General features: G+C 50.8%; 1 protein-coding gene across 1 annotated transcript in view; it reads right to left on the bottom strand.

Annotated features, from left to right (window-relative positions):
• GFRA2 (GDNF family receptor alpha 2) overlaps window positions 1–16,044 on the bottom strand; it is a gene marked incomplete at both ends in the record, with an annotated part of 83,822 nt that overhangs the window by 37,345 nt on the left and 30,433 nt on the right. Inside the window, one exon of the mRNA XM_080710574.1 lies at window positions 11,164–11,518. Within this exon, the coding sequence (XP_080566700.1) occupies window positions 11,164–11,518 (355 nt within the window). The remainder of the gene's footprint in view (window positions 1–11,163; window positions 11,519–16,044) is intronic.

Here is a 16,044-nt window from a genome sequence, read left to right as displayed (position 1 = left end):
GGCTGTTGCCCACTGCCCAGCAGGCTGCATCCAGACATGTTTCCTAGATGGTAAGAGTACAAAAACAAACTGTGCAAGCCATCCACAGGGACAGAGTCCACACGGGAAACCAGACACTCATTAAACACCAGTACACCTGTATGGATCAAGTTGGAAAAATATGGACTGAGTATTCAGAGAAACGAATCGCTTATAAAACAGCATGTACTGCACAACATCAAATATATATGTAGTGTGTGTGTATGTGTGCACGTGTGTGTGTGTGTGTGTGTGTGTGTGTGTGTGTGTGTGTGTACATTTATTTAAAGTCTGGAAGCGTATATTCTCCAAAGTGTTAGCCAAGGCTTCTTCCAGGGTATTCGACTTGGAGATGATATCTACTTTCTTTCCCTTTCTGTCTCACCTGCATTATTTCTTATAACGAGCACATACTGCTTTTATAATCAGCAACACAGTGAACTGAATTTAATTTTTGAGAATCAGGAAAGAAAAGAGAAAAAAAGGAAGAAAAGGAAAAGAGAGAAAACAAGAAGAGAAGAAGCCCCTTGGTCGCAGAGTCTACTCGGTCACCTGCCCCAAGAGACAGGAGTCTGAGTTTTCCACTGTCAAAAAGGACCTGAACAGGCCTCAGACACTCATCTGATGGTCCAGGGGCCTCTTTCCTGCTTCTGCCCGGCTGAGGGTGGAGACCTGCCACCTAATAAGGCCACTTGTTCTAATTTCCAGCAAGATCACAGAGGGCATTATCAGCAAGGGGGGTAGAGTCCTCCCTCAGTCCCTCAGGGAACTGGTTCCAGGGTCCCTCAGATGCCATAATCAGAGAATGCTCAAGTCCTTGAAATGAAGTGATGCAGACTTTGCCTATAATCTACACTATCCTCCTGTACACATAAATCCTGTCTGAGTTCTTTATAGTACCTAATTAATGTACATCCTATGTAAATGGTTATTATACTCTATTTTTATTGTTATGCTATTTTTATTGTGGGGTTTGTTTTTAAATATTTCAATGTGTGATTGATTGAAACCATAGATGTAAAGCTTCTGGGTGGACACCAATGACCAGATCCCTTAGGATTTAGAATAACTCCTAGTCTAGAACCCATCCCACCTGACTGTATTCTTTGTTGTTTTTTTGGGTTTTGTTGTTGTTGTTCTGGGGATTGAACCCAGGGGCATTTTACCTCTAAGCCACACCCCTGGCCCTTTCTATTTTTCATTTTGAAACATTCTTGCTAAATTGCTAAGGATCTCTCTAAATTGCTGAGGCTGGCCTAAAACCTGCCATCCTCCTGTGTCAGCCTCCCAAGTACCAGGATTACAGGCATGTGCTACCACAGCCGGCTTTGTCCCCTTATTAAGCAACACAGTGAGAACCCTGAGCCTGCTGACATCAGGGACTGACAGGGAGTCCTGGGGTGGGGAGAGTGTCTGGGGGAGACCCATCTGCTCAGGATCTCCTAGGGCATCTCAGAGCTCCAGTCTCACACTCCCCTAGGCCACTCCATAAACTGGTACCTTCTGCTCTGGGCAAAACAGTCCCTCCTTCGGGCCAAGCTGCCATGGGACATCTCCCTCCCTCCTGACCCAGCTGCAGGCCCCCTGCCTGCCCTACACCAGGCCTGCAGCCGGCCACTGGATCCTCACAACACTGAATGAAGAGGGGCCTCCTCTTCCCCACTGAGGTGCACACAGGTAGCTTAAGGCTACCCACTGCTACGCTAACCCCACTCCTCCCCTATCCCCTGCCTCTCTCCTGAAGTCCCAGATAACAAATACTTTATAGTTGGCATTTCCACGCCCACATTTCAAAGGCTTTCAAAATACAAATTTGAGATGCACACATCTTGCCCGCCATACCCAGACCACTGCCTCCTCGCATCTCTCAGGTGATGGTGTCGCCAGCCAGCTGGCCACCTAGAGACATCTCCCTGGATTCCCCCTTTACTGTCCACCTGCAATGATTCTCCAGAGACTGAGCTCTGAGGTTCTCTGAGGTTCTCTGCCTCCCTGCTCCTATCTGCCTCTTCACCTGAGTGGCACAAGCTTGTAATCCCAGCTTTTGGGAGGCTGAGACAGGAGGATTGCGGTTCACAAACAGCCTCAGATACTTAGTGAGGCCTTCTGCAACTTAGTGAGACCTTGTTTCAAACTAAAGAATAAAAAATAGGGCTGGGGGTGTAGCTTGGAGGTAGAATGCCCCTGGGTCCCATCCCCAGTACTGCAAAAAATAAAATAAAATACCCCATGACTCCCCACCGTCTTCTGGAGAAAATCACACTACATAGCAAAACTTGCTCTCCACAGTCACCCCTCTTTCACACAGACCATCCCCTCTGCAAGAAGCAGAAGAGCTACCTTCTAGGCCGGTGCTGGGGCCTCGGAGGCCCTGATCTGAGCCTGCCAAGGGGTTAGGCTGTTGCCGGGGCCAGCGACCGGCATCGGAGCCTTCCGTGAGGCAAGGCCGCTACTGAGGCCTCCAAGGCCAGGATCAGAACCTGCCAAGGGGTTAGGCCGGTACTGGGGCCAGCGAGGCCAGCATCGGAGCCTGCCATGAGGTAAGGCCAGTGCAGGGGCCTCTGAGGCCAGGATAAGAGCCTGCCAAAGGGTTAGGCCGGTGCCGGGGCCAATGGCCAGCATCGGAGCCTTCCGTGAGGCAAGGCCGCTACTGAGGCCTCCGAGGCCGGGATTGGACCCTGCCGAGGGGTTAGGCCAGTGTCGGGGCCAATGGCTGGCATCAGAGCCTGCCGTGAGGCAAGGGCGCTATTGGGGCCTCCAAGGCCAGGATCGGAGCCAGCTGAGGGGTTAGGCTGGTGTCGGGGCCAGCGAGACCAGAATCGGGGCCTCCCATGAGGCAAGGTCACTGCTTGAGCCAGCGAGGTCTGTATCAGTCCACCAGGTAGCCAGGCCACTACTGGGGTCGTCAAGAGTGGGATCGGTACTTGCAACACGGCATGCACAGAGAAATATTGCAGAAAATAAAAATCAGATATTTCCCCTAATCAGCAAAAACTAGGAGGAAAGGGGCAACAGGAAGTGGTCAAACTATAGAAAGGGCCCTATAGTGAAGCAATTAAGGTGACCAATCAGAGGGTATGGAATAGGGGAGGATGGAGCCTCTTTAAAAAGCAGGAGGTACATAAACAAATGTGTCAAAGTTAATCACCAAACAAGCATGGGATCAAGGGAGGGGGAGGGAATGGATTGGGGGCTGGATGAGGGCTAATTGGATGATGTGTGCTTGTATATCCTCTCAAGTCTTGTATTCCAATGTGATATATGATTACAATGCACCAATAAAAAATGCATCAATAAAGGTATATTTAAAAATAAAAATAAAAAAGAAGAGCTACCTACTAATGCAAGCCTACTTCTCCTTCACACCCAGCAGGGAAATCACCTGCACAAAGCCTTCCCTGATGGCCCCAAAGCCCAGCGGTCCAGCCCTCCTCCCTGCAGCCAGGACCAGCCTGGGAGTGGGACAGAGGTTGGGGCAGGCCTGGGGTCTATCCCAGCATCCTGCTATTAAGCACCCAGAAGGAGAGCACCACACACTCCCTCCTGGATGGGCTGTGAAGCTTCCAGGAAGATGCTATGCCACTGTCCTTATTTTTTATAATTTTATTGATGCATTTAATTATACATCACAGGGAGAGTGAAAGTGATACCTTTATGTATGCACACATCGCTTGGTACTTTTCCCTCTGGATCCCATCCATCGCCCCGCTCCTCCCGCCCCATACACGTTAGGGAGATTGGTAGTGGTGCCTTCAAATAGGAACATGATGTTATTTGATCTGCTTCTGTCCTCAAATCTCTTTTTCCCCTCCCCTCCTCCCTCCCTAGGTCCCCTTCCACTACCCTACTGGTCTCTCTCCTCTTTTATCTGCACTCCTTTTTCTTCCGTATTTTCTCATTAGCTTCCCCTACTTCAACAAGGAAAACGGGCTCCTCCAACAACATTAAAGAACGCAGCCAGGCCCGGTGGCACACACCTGTAATACCAATACTTGGGAGTGTGAGACAGGAGGGTCACAGGTTCCAGGACAGCCTTGGCAACTTAGTGAGTCTCTCAGCAACTTAGCAAGACCCCCTCTCAAAAGAATTAAGTAAAAATGGCTCTGGGTATGGTCCAAAGGTAGGATGGAAGACCTCTGGGTTCAATCCCCACTTCCAAAAGAAAAAAAAGATGTGCCCAAGCTCATGCAACTAAGGGTCTGACACCGGGACTGTCTGACTCCTCTCTGAGCTGCTCTTTGTCTCTCTTCTTGAGCAAGTGACAGTCCCCACAGAGCTGTCTCCAAGGATGGAGAGAAGGAGGAACTGCCAGCTCAGGAGGACTCAGGCCAGACAGACAGGGTAGAAGCAGCTACCATAAAATTTACCACACACACACACACACACACACACACACACACACACTCTAAATGATCAGCGCTCAAAGGTAAAATGACCCTGGGTTCAATCCACAGTATCATAAAAATATTTTTTTCAAAATACACTTCTTACTGAACATATGTCACTCTTTGAGGATAAGGCTGCTGTCCTCAGACTACAGAGTTCCAGGGCAGAGGATCTGGGATTGCCCATGATGGTAGAGACCATTCTCTCTCTGCCCACCTCTGCTCCCACCCCATACTTGCCAAAGCCAAGCCGGGGTTCTCCGTGGTCATTCCTCTACTGAACAACCAATGTCTTCCTGTCCTTTGGCAACTTTCCCAGCAGACTCTGACCAATCAGCCAGACTTTCTTTAGCACTGATCAGGTTTCTGGGTTCATCAAAACTGCTGTAGAAGTCACCACGGTGCTCCATATTCCCAAACCCAGTGGTTCGTGTGTGTGTGTGTGTGTGTGTGTGTGTGTGTGTGTGTGTGTGTGAGTGTGCACACATGCACACAAGCAAGCAAGCGAGCCAGCTCCTTGAATGTTCAGCAGTATCTGGCTTAGCTGTCCAATACCTCTATGGGGGTGGAGGGTACTGGAGAATGAACCCAGGGGAATTCTACCTCTGAGCTACAACCCCAGTCCTATTTTGTTTTATTTTATTTTATTTTAAACCAGGTCTTGCTAAGTTGCAGAGGGCCTTGCTAAGTTGCTGAGACTGGCCCCGAACCTGCAACCCTCCAGTTTCAGCCTCCCAAGTACTAAGATACCAGTACTACCAGGTGTGCACCACCACGCCTGGCTCTGCCTCTTTTTCAGAGAATGTTCTGTTGACTCCTGGGCCTGATGATAACAATGCCAAACACTTCCTGCGTGCCCACATTCTCAGAATTCATTCTCTCAAGCTCAATTCTCCCTAGTAGAGTCCTGCCCATCCCTTTAGCTTAATTCCCATCACCATGTTGACGATCCCCAGAATCCATAACCCCATCCAAGCACCAGACAGGAATGTCTCAAAGACTCCTCCAAATTAATGGGATTCCTGATCTATCTCCTCACCCCAAGCAGAAAATGACATGGTCGCCCACTGAGCAGAAACCTGAGTCACCCCTGAGTTCCCCATCACCCTCAGCCCCATATTCTGGGCATATCACTCCCATCTCCCAAATCTCTCCAAATGATCCATTTATCTATCTCCACATGACCCCCCACCCTGGGCTGATGAGAACATAACCTCCCTGGCCTCCTGCAGTCACTCTCGCCGCCTCCTCTCCATCACCACACAGCAGGCACAGTCATCTTTTCACATCAGTTTAGTAACATCACGCACGGTTCAGGAGCTCCTTTCCACCTGTACTCAGTCACTGCAAAACCCTCACCACAGCCCCCAAGCCCCTGCCCTCTGGCTCTGCCTGTCTCCCAGCCCTGTCCCCTGCCTCTGCCCCAAGGACCCTCCACCCCAGCCACTCTCCTCCTTCCAGGAACCCCAAGTGTTTCCCTCCTGCAGCTCCTGCCCGTGCCCTTCCTTCTGCATTTAACATTCCTTCTTCCATCTGGATCCTCATTCTGTAGGTCTCAGTTTAAATGTCATCCCCTCACAAGCCCCCAAAGAAGGTCCTTAATCACAACTGCATGCTTAGAAGCCCTCCCTGAACCGGCCTGTACATCATCTGTGTGGGCGTGAGCTTAGCCGAGCCCAAAGGCTTGGAGAGTGGGCTACACAGGAAAGGTCAAAGGCTTTCCCTGCACAGCCGGGCTGCGACCCCTGCCTCGGCCATGGCAGCAAGCTGCACAAATCCCATCTTGCATATATGTAGGTTGGAGCCTCCCTCTGAGTTTATTTCTCCAGAGCCTTTAGTAAAGTCATATTCAGCATGCCAGCTTTGCCTCAACAAGCCATAGGAAGTTTCAGGAAAAGTTGTTTGGGTGCCCTTGGCCCAGAGTGAAAGGTGAGCAGGGCCCTACTGAGAGGAGCAACAGGAGCCGGTACGGGATGCTCAGGGGAAGGCAGGTCTTGGTCTCTGGCAGGGCGGAGGAACCACAGCGCCTCCCACAGGCGGTGCCTCCCTCCACAGACAGCCTCCTCCACGCAGACTCTGCTCAGGAAGACAGTGGCTGCCTTGCCCCAACCCTCTGGGTGCAGATGGGCGCTGAGGCTGGGCTCTGCACTCTGCTCTAGCCTGAGTGAGGTCTGTCTACATGAGACTCACCTCGCCTGAGATGGGGATGCTCTACGGGGCCACCAGAGTGGACCAGTTTATAGATGGCAGAGCAGAACTGGGATTCCAAGAGGAGCAGAATGGAATGCTACCATCTAACTGTAACGTGGCTCTACTCCACCACAGAGGAAATAAAGACAGCGACCCTTCCCTAGACTCTAAACACCTTCGTTAACACATCAGGCCCGATGTGGCCAACCATAAATTACTGTGAAATTAATAAAGGAATAGCCACAAGACACCCCCCATTCCCTTGCTACAGGCAACCCAATGGCCCCAGGAATGACCAGCTGAGTTCCCGCTTGGGATCCATGCTGCCCCATGAATGCCTGTGTCGGGCTTCACTAATCAACCATAGCCTTCTTTGTAACTGAGTCAGAGGTAGATCCAAGATCCTTCTGGAGAAGGATCATCCAGGGAGCAGGATCATCCAAATTGATCTTCCAGAGAAGGCAGAGGTTCTCAAGCTTTGGGAGATGAAGGAACCCTGTGAGAATCTAATGGATGCAACAAGTTTCTCTCTGGAAGATATTCCCAACATACAATTGGGATATGCCAACATAATATGGCATATAATTTCAAGATATCCAAGGACTTCTCCCTTCAAGGAAAAAGGGTTGGAGGTCCCTCAAGTCTACCTTCCCCTAAAATAATCACTTTCTACCATTTAGAAATGATCTGCTAAAAACATCAGCCAACAGATCCTATAGAGTCTAAAAGAAGCTGATGGACAGTCCCAAGGAGCTGAGAATTAAATCCCAGACCCGTGTACCCTCACTGCCCACAGATAGAGAATACTCCCCAAGCTAGACAAGAGGAAGTGCTTACTGAAGGTGCTCTGTCCATTCCTCAAGATATCCCCAACTCCCTCTGCACCTCCACGATGCCAGTAGACATGGACAGTGTCCACCGCACAAAGGGGCCCTGGATGACAGGGTAGCTCCTGGCTGGAATCTATTTATACACAGCCTTGGCACCCAGAGGTTAAATTACAGCCACACACGTGGCACAGGGCCAGCAAGGAGTTATTTATATCCTTCTGGCAGACTAAGAGGAACAGGACTTTGCAGAGGACTGCTTCCAAATGTGGCCTAGAAGGGACACAGTTTACAGGACACCAGAATCATCCTTCCCAAAGGCCCCCAACCACCACTACGTGTACCCACACACGCGCACATACACACGCGCACACACACACACGTGCACACACACACACACACACAATCAGCTCATACTCTTGCAATGAGTACAAGCTGAGAGTATAGAAACTAAAAGTGTGTGTGTGTGTGTGTGTGTGTGTGTGTGTGTGTGTGTGTGTGTTATGATGTATATCACAGCCCCCTGGAGAGCTGGAGAGAATCCAGCCCAAATTCCAGGGATCCATTCCAGCAAGTTCCCCGGGGCTTTCCAGACTCCCTATCAGAACCTTTTAAAGGAAATGTCTCTCCTGGTCTTCTCTGGATCTCTGGCTAGCTTAAGTCTATAGCCCCGAGGCTCCGGAGGTGTGAAGTACACTAAGGAGAAGGGCAGAGGGGGCTCCTGGGCTGTGGCTGCTAAGCCAGCTGGAACTGTAGGGAAAACAGGAAGCTTCCACTCCCAGAGGCTCCGTCTGACCCTGGTCCAAAGGACAGCGGGAGGATTCAGAAGTGCTTCCAATAACCCCGAGGCCCCGCAAGCAGATATCCTTATTTAACCAAGGCTTCTTCAAACCCCAGATCAAGGAAAAGCTCCAACACTTTATCAGTAGTGACATTTAATAAGACCACAGAGCAGAGTCTGTTACACATCACACAGGTGATGTATGAGGCCTGCCACTAGGCGTGCCTTGCAGCAAATCAATGCCCTGGCTTTAATGTAATGCCAGGTAGGCTTTGGCAGAGCTGCCCCAAGACTCCTGGGCCAAGACTCACTCCACAAGAAGTTTGGGCATTACTTGACCCACTCCTTAAGCAGGGGAACCTGCTCTGGGGATAGCCCAAAGAGAGAGTGTGTCTCCATTTAAGAATCAGCATGCTCCCTTCCATCCTGTCTTGGGAAATACAGGTCCCTTCAATCCCAGGGACCAAGAAGAAGCTCACGGCTCAAGTTCAGCACCCTGCTTTCTAGGGCTCTCAGCTTTTACTGCCTACCTTACTCTATTATTGTAGGCATGGGTTTATTTCAGATCACCTCGGTTTGTGTACCAGGTGTATTTTTTAAGTAAGCAGAAGAGAAAATCTTATCATCTTCACAAGGCTCTCCTGGAGCCCTGCAGCTAGCTCCACACTCAGCCCGTCTCTGAACTCCAACTGAGCTTGTTTCCCAAACCAAACAAAGCAGCACTTCCCCTCCAGTGTATACACAGAACCAACCTGCCCAGGCTAAAAAGAAGCCACCCCACATCCCACGTCCCTCTGCAGCGCCTGGCTCCAGCCCTGCTGCCTTCTGAAGAGGGTAGTCGGTACTCAATGCCTTTTCTTCTGACTCCCTAGCAGACCTGGACCAGCGTTCACAATTCATATTCATTCATTCTCATTGTCTCTCTCTCCCCTCCCACCCCTTTCTCCAAAGTCCCCTTTCTCCCTCATCTTCCAACCTCCACACCCTCCTGTTTCTCACTTCACCTCCTCTACATATGCACCAGTGTTTCCAGCAAAATTCCACCCCTGCCAATGGCTGCACTGACCCCCTGAGCATTGAGGATGCCCAGGTCTACAGATATCTCCAGCCTGGACCTCCTCCAAGCCTCCCTATGCTAGGACACCACCCACCACTGTGGCTTTAGTCACCAATAAGATGCCCAAGCCTATCCCTTCTCTCTAGCCTCATTACTGAACTCTAGACCCAAGAATTCTAATACCCCCAAATGTTGCCATGGAAACAGCAACCATCCCCCAGGCACCTCATTCACTGCATGTCCAACACCATCCCCAATGAATGGCTCTGTCACCCCAGAGTCACCCAACTGGGAAATGTGGCCATTGCCATCCATTCCTCCACTCAAGTAACACAGAGTGCTCACTGTGCACCAGGCTCCGGTGCAGGGAACAGAACAGAAATGGTTCTCATCTCCAGGGGGCTTTCAGCCAACCACCAGTCCCATCAAATCTACCCACCATGCTTCTCTGAAACAATCCACTCTTCTCCATCCCTACAGCCACTCTCTCAGTCCAAGGAAGTATGTCACTAGTGACAAGAAAACAGCATTACAGGAATCTCAGTTCTGAGATGTGAGTACCACGCGACCTTGGGCAAGCTACTTTGTCTGTATCCTCACCTGATAGATAAAGATGATAGCAGCACCGACCTCATAGCTTTATAGTAGGATTAAATGAGATGTGAAGATTTTATCACAGTGTCCAGAACATAGCAGACAATCTATGAACACCTGCAACTCTGTCAATCCCCATTTCTCCAGAAGCTTCCCCATGGGGCCCACTCCACATGCACACACCCCCTGCAGCTCCCTTAAGCCCAGGCTCTCTCCCTCCAGCATCCTCTGGATGACTTCTTCCTGGGATTTTGTCTTCATCTCATTTCCCAAGCTTCGCTGGAAGCCCCTGCCCAAGGCTGTGGCTGATGTTCCTCCCTGAGCTCCCTCCTCTCAGTTTCATCCATCTAAATTAGGACCACTTCTCTCCTTGCCTGTCTCCTTGCGGTCACCATGTCCACCTCTGTATGAACAGGCCGCAGAACCAAGTGCTGCACCCAAGAGGGGCTCGAGTAATACTCAGCAAACGAGGACAACATAGAATTATAAAGAGGCAAATTTCAAGTCACTATAACAACAAAAAAAACCACTTGCTAATAATTAGGCTATACTGATTAAGCATTCACTATATGTTGTGTGCTAAGCTTTGGACACTGTAATCTAACGATCACAATAACCCTGTGACATGGATATTTTTATTCTTGCTTCACAGGGGAGAAGATGGAGGCTGAGGAAGTCTTTTAAACTTGCTCAAAGTCACAAGAGCTAATAAATGGCCAAGTTAGAATTCAAACCCAATACCATCAGGCTCCAGAACCCATCCTCTACCCAACTACCAGCCTGGTTCAGACTGCGGTCTGCAAGGAGCTGGCTCTTGGTCTACGAGAGCCCCTTCCTCTGCTGGGACAATAGGCAGAGGCTTCCTTTAGAAGTGGAAGCAAATCTTTTGAAGGTCCCTCCTTCCAAGACACTAGGAGTCTATGATTTTTTAGAGCATAAGTTCCTTGGTTGGCTGATCTTGGCTTCCCTCGTGGTACTTAGCATGAAGCCAGGCACAGAGTAGGCAAACAAAACACCCGTGTTGAGTGAATGAATAAGTGGGTGATGGGTGGATTAACTAATTAGTCGATTATTTCAGAAATGGACAGATGACTAAATGAAATGAATTAACGAATTCATAGATGGACAGATGAATGGATGGATAACAGCTGCTGTTGCACATGTCCACGTTGTTTCTAACTTTCTTGACACCTTCTGCTGGACTTGGGGTCATAATCCAGGGGACCCCGGGGACTGCAGAGAGAGAACAGCATGGGCTCTCAACGCGAGCAGCCTGCAGCCGACACCCCAAGGCCGAGACCGCGCTCTTACCGGCACAGGTGGTCGATCCGGCACAGGCTGCGGAGGTCCAGGCAGTTGGGCTTCTCCTTGTCCTCGTAAGAGCAGCTGGGCAGGATGGTCTGCCGGCGGCGCTCGGCACACGCCTGGTCCTGGCAGGAGCAGAAGAGCATGCGGTAGGTGTACTCGCTGGGCACCCGGTCGAAGAACTGGCGCAGGGCCTTGTGGCACTTGCGGCGGTTGCAGCGCTCGGTGGGCGAAATCTCGCGGTTGCAGATGGAGATGTAGGAGGAGCGCAGCTTCTTGCAGTTGTCATTCAGGTTGCAGGCCTTGGCGGCATCCAGGCAGTGGTTGCTCTTGACGCTGACCGCCGGGTCTGCCCCGGTCCCTGGAGGAGGAAGAGTGTGCAGGTCAGAGGCCCGCACGGAGGACACAGACGCCCCAGACCATCGTCCTTCGTGTCCCCACTCTCTGCCTCAAGTTTCCATCTCTGTGAGACAGGACCTGCCTCTGAGGCTGTGAGGAGAATTAAAGGGTTAATACCAGACCCAAAGGGACAGTGCCAGGCGCAGGGTATGCGGCAACTGTGCTGAGCTGTTTGGATGAGTATTAATCCGAAGTTTTCTCTCAGACTCATCACAAGCCTAAAAGGCAGCATCCAGGTGTGCCTGGCCCTGCTCACAAGGCAGGAAATAATGCAATTGTCAAGGTCGTACAACGGGGGCATCCCCAAGCCCCCCACCCTGCAGCACACTGGGCAGGGGGCTACAGGGAAGGGTGCTGTGGGCATTCAGAGGGGAGCAGTGCTTATCATGGAGTCTCGAGCAGCCAGGGGACAAGCAAGGACACAAACACAAGCACCCTCCTCGCCCCCATAGAAGCTGTCCCTGGATATTTCATTCTTTTGTGTGTGTGTGTGTGATTATACTAGGGGTTGAAACCAGGGGTATTCGGCCTCTGAACTATACCCCCAGCCCTATTTTATTTTTTAGTTTTGAAACAGGATCTCACTAGGTTGCTGAGGCTGGCTTGGAATCTGCGATCCTCCTGTCTCAGCCTCCGGGATGACAGGCGTGCACCACCACACCTGCCCCTAGACATTTCAGACATCTGCTTTGTGTCCAGAGTGGGGAGGGGAACTGCTATTGCCACATAAAGAGGAAGCACTGAGCTGGGAACCCTAGGACCCTAAAGGGCTGAGCTCATCACCAACCACAAGGTAGATGTACTGTGACCCTGACATTAACACCCCAACCAGTGCCCACACAGAAAAACACCTTGGCTACAAAGCAGTATTCCCAGGAATTGCTAGATTCCCTCTGTGGTCACTGCCTATGGCACAGGGACCAGCTGGTCCTCCCCAGCCAGTTACCACCTTCAGACCACCTCTTCTGGCTGAGGATGGGCAGAGGGAAGGGGCAGGGTCCAGGCTGTCTGTGTCCTCCCAAAATGGTGAGAGCCAGATGGAAGACCATCCAGCCCAACTTCTTTATTTACAGACAAGAAAAATGCAGACCTGGTGGGCAAAGGCCTGCCCAGGGTCCCAGGTGCACTGGCAGCAAGCCACAGTAGGAGCTCGGTCAGCCCCTTGAGACAGCAGAGACCTTTCATCCACTCTCCACCCACCTGCAATACTTCAAGGCCTTTCCTGAGCCCCTCCCTCCATGCATGGCCCTGCAAGAGGGTGGGGAGGACTTGGGAGGAGGCTGCACTCCGGCCCCTGGGGGGCCTGTTGACTGAGCATTTGTTCCTAGTGTTCTGATTGCTTGGTCATTAAAGCTCTATCAAATCGCCCTCTGCACAGTCCTCTGCGGAGTGCTGTGTTGCATATAAACGTGGTAGAAGAGCCCTGCTCTAGAAGGGCTGATTTTTTTTTTAGCTAAGAAACCAAGATGCAGAATGGCACAGGGGCCAGGATCGAGCCTTCGAGAGCTGAGCCACCAGCCTTCAACTCCAGGCCCCGCTTCTCACTAGCTGTGCGACCCAGGGCAAGTAACTGAACCCACCTTTGCCTCAGTTTCCATGTCTGCAAAATAGCGCCTACCCATGCACAGAGAAATATCGCAGAAAATTAAAACCAGATGCTTCCCCTAATCAGCAATAACTAGGAGGAAAGGGGCAACAGGAAGTGGTCGAACTATAGAAAGGGCCCTATAGTGAAGCAATTAAGGTGACCAATCAGAGGGTATGGAATAGGGGAGGATGGAGCCTCTTTAAAAAGCAGGAGGTACATAAACATATGGATCAAAGTTAATCACCAAAGAAGCATGGGACCAAGGGAGGGGGAGGGAATAGGATGGGGGTTGGATGAGGGCTAATTGGATGATGTGTGTTTGTATATCCTCTCAAGTCTTGTATTCCAATGTGATATATGATTACAATGCACCAATAAAAATGAATTTTAAAAAAGCGCCTACTGCACAGGGCCGTTGTGAGCATGGATGAGACAGCTCATTGTTCTCTCTCTCTCTCTCTCTCTCTCTCTCTCTCTCTCTCTCTCTCTCTCGTCAAGACTTTGCCTTGTCTACCCACTTGGCTATTCCACTGCCCATTTTAATTAAAAAAAAAGATTCCTCATGATCATAAATCCCCTTAAGCTAGCACCCATTTTTCTGCTCCCCTTTAAAGCAAAACCACTATCTCTCACTCGGCTCCCATTTCCTCTTGGACCAACGTGATTCTGGCATCTGTGGCCACCTCTGTCATCAGTGGCCAGGAAGCCTCAGGCCTTACAGTCCCTAGCTACAGCAGCCTGGATCATGCCAGCCATCTCCCCGTACTCCCCACCCAGCCAGATTTGCTGGTTCCCACCTTCCCTCCCCAGTGCTCAGCCCTCCTCTCTCTTAACTTTAAACACCATCAAAAAGCTTTCGCTTCCCCAAACCAGACTTCTGCCCTGAACCCCAGACTTATCTGTCCAACTCCTACTCAACAACTACCTGAAAACACCCACATCTCAAACCTGGATCCCCAAAGGCTGCCCTCCACCCAGCTGAACCCCTGGGCGGGTGGCAAACAGCTGCACCCTTCAGCAGCCCAAGCTGAAGCTCTCTGCAGGCCCTTGACTCATCTCCCATCACACATCTCCAGGAAAACTCAGAGGCTCTACCTTCAAAATACATCCCTGCTCACCACTCTTGCCGACACCACTGCTGCAGCCTTGGTCCACGCTGCCATCGCTCTATGCCTGGTGGAAGCCTCTTTCCCAGCCCCCTGCACTGCCTCCTTCCCCCATGCCCAACCCCAGCAAATTCCTCATCATGGTGGCTGGAGAGAACCTTCTAGAACCTCGGGCAGACAGATATCATTCCTAAAACCCAAAGCAACCACTGCTTCCCCTGCTAACTCTACTCCAATACCCCACGTGCCAACTGTGGGCCTTGGGCACTTGCTGCTCCCTGGTCTGGAAGGCTCTGTCCTCCTCCTACCCCAAGACTACACAACAGCTTTCCTCATTGGGTTTAAGTTTCTGCTCAAATGTTATCTTATGTGTAAGTCCTTCCTGAGCACCCTGCAAGCCATAACAACTCTCATACTTCAGTTCACCCTACTCTGGTCTATCCCCGCCAAAGCACTCTTCACCGCCTGCCATGTGATGTACTCACCTACACTTTTTATATCAAATACAAGCTCCATGAGGGCAGGTACTTTGTAGGTTAAGCTTCCGGCTACATCCATTCAGGGTATCACGTTTGATGCAAGGGTGCTGACCAGTGTTGAAGGAACAGACACCCTTAGAACAATGTCAGATTTATGGCAAATTCTCCCAAAAGTTACCAGTATTATTAAGGAAGGACTAAGGACCCTGAGCAGCCACCAAGCGGTCAAGACAGGACCACATGTAGCCAAGTATGAACACCGGGCCAGAAGTAGCTGGGAAGCGAAAGCTGGGGATGACGGGCAGAGACAGACAACACAGCACCTTGCTAGCCAACAGCAGCCCCGCAGAGGCGGAAAAGAGAAAGTTCCCACTCTTTGCTGTAAAAGTAAAGGGGCAACGGGCACACCCAGACAATAGATCATCGTTCAGTGATAAAAGGAAATGTACCATTGAGCCAGGAAATGACACGGAGGAGCCACACATGAAAGAAGTATAATCCCAGATATGACAGTTTGAAAAAGGGAGAACAATGGAGACAGGAAAAAGATCGGCAGCTACTGAGGGCTGGGGGAGAGGAAGGGACGCAGAGGTGGAGCACAGCATTTTCAGGGCAGTGAAATGGCTCCTCTTGATGCTATAAAGGTAGACGTGTGCGATCGTGCATTTGTCCAAACCAGAGGATGTACCGTACCAAGAGCAAAGCCTGCTCTCAACTAAGGGCTGCGGTGGCAACAGCGCCGTGGCTGTCGGAGCCTCAGCTGTAACAGACGCACCGCTCCGATGTCCGTAGTGGAAGACAGGCTACGCGTGTGTGGGGCAGGGGGGCATGAGGAAGCGCCAGACCTTCCCCCCAGTTTTGCTGTGAACCCGAAACTCCTCTAAAAACATCATCCTTAAAAAAATAAGGGAATTAGCCAGCGTGGTGGCACACACTTGTAATCCCCGCGCTTGTGAGGCTGAGAAAGGAGGATGGTGCAGGTTCAAAGCCAGACTCAGCTGGCTTAAGAGACCCTGTTTCCAAATATAAAATAAGTCTGGGAGTGTAGCCCGGAGGTAGAAGGCCCCTGGGTTCCATCCCCAGTACCACCAAAACAAAAAACAAAACAAGGGGGGGGGGGATTAGGAGAAAATTGGGGCAGAAAAGGAATCAAGGTTTGTTTTCCTAATCAAGTAATGAACATACCTTTTCTGGAGAGCCTACTATGTGTGAGACACTTCCACAGCCACTGGGTCTGCAGCCCTGCCTGAGGCTCAGCTGCAGACAGAGAAGCTGATGCCAACAGTAGTGCTAAGTACTGCACTGAAGAAGTCAG

The sequence above is a fragment of the Muscardinus avellanarius genome (genome assembly GCF_963383645.1).
Source record: "Muscardinus avellanarius genome assembly, chromosome: 14".
Lineage (NCBI taxonomy): Eukaryota > Metazoa > Chordata > Mammalia > Rodentia > Gliridae > Muscardinus > Muscardinus avellanarius.
This window is presented reverse-complemented; position numbering and strand designations above follow the sequence as displayed.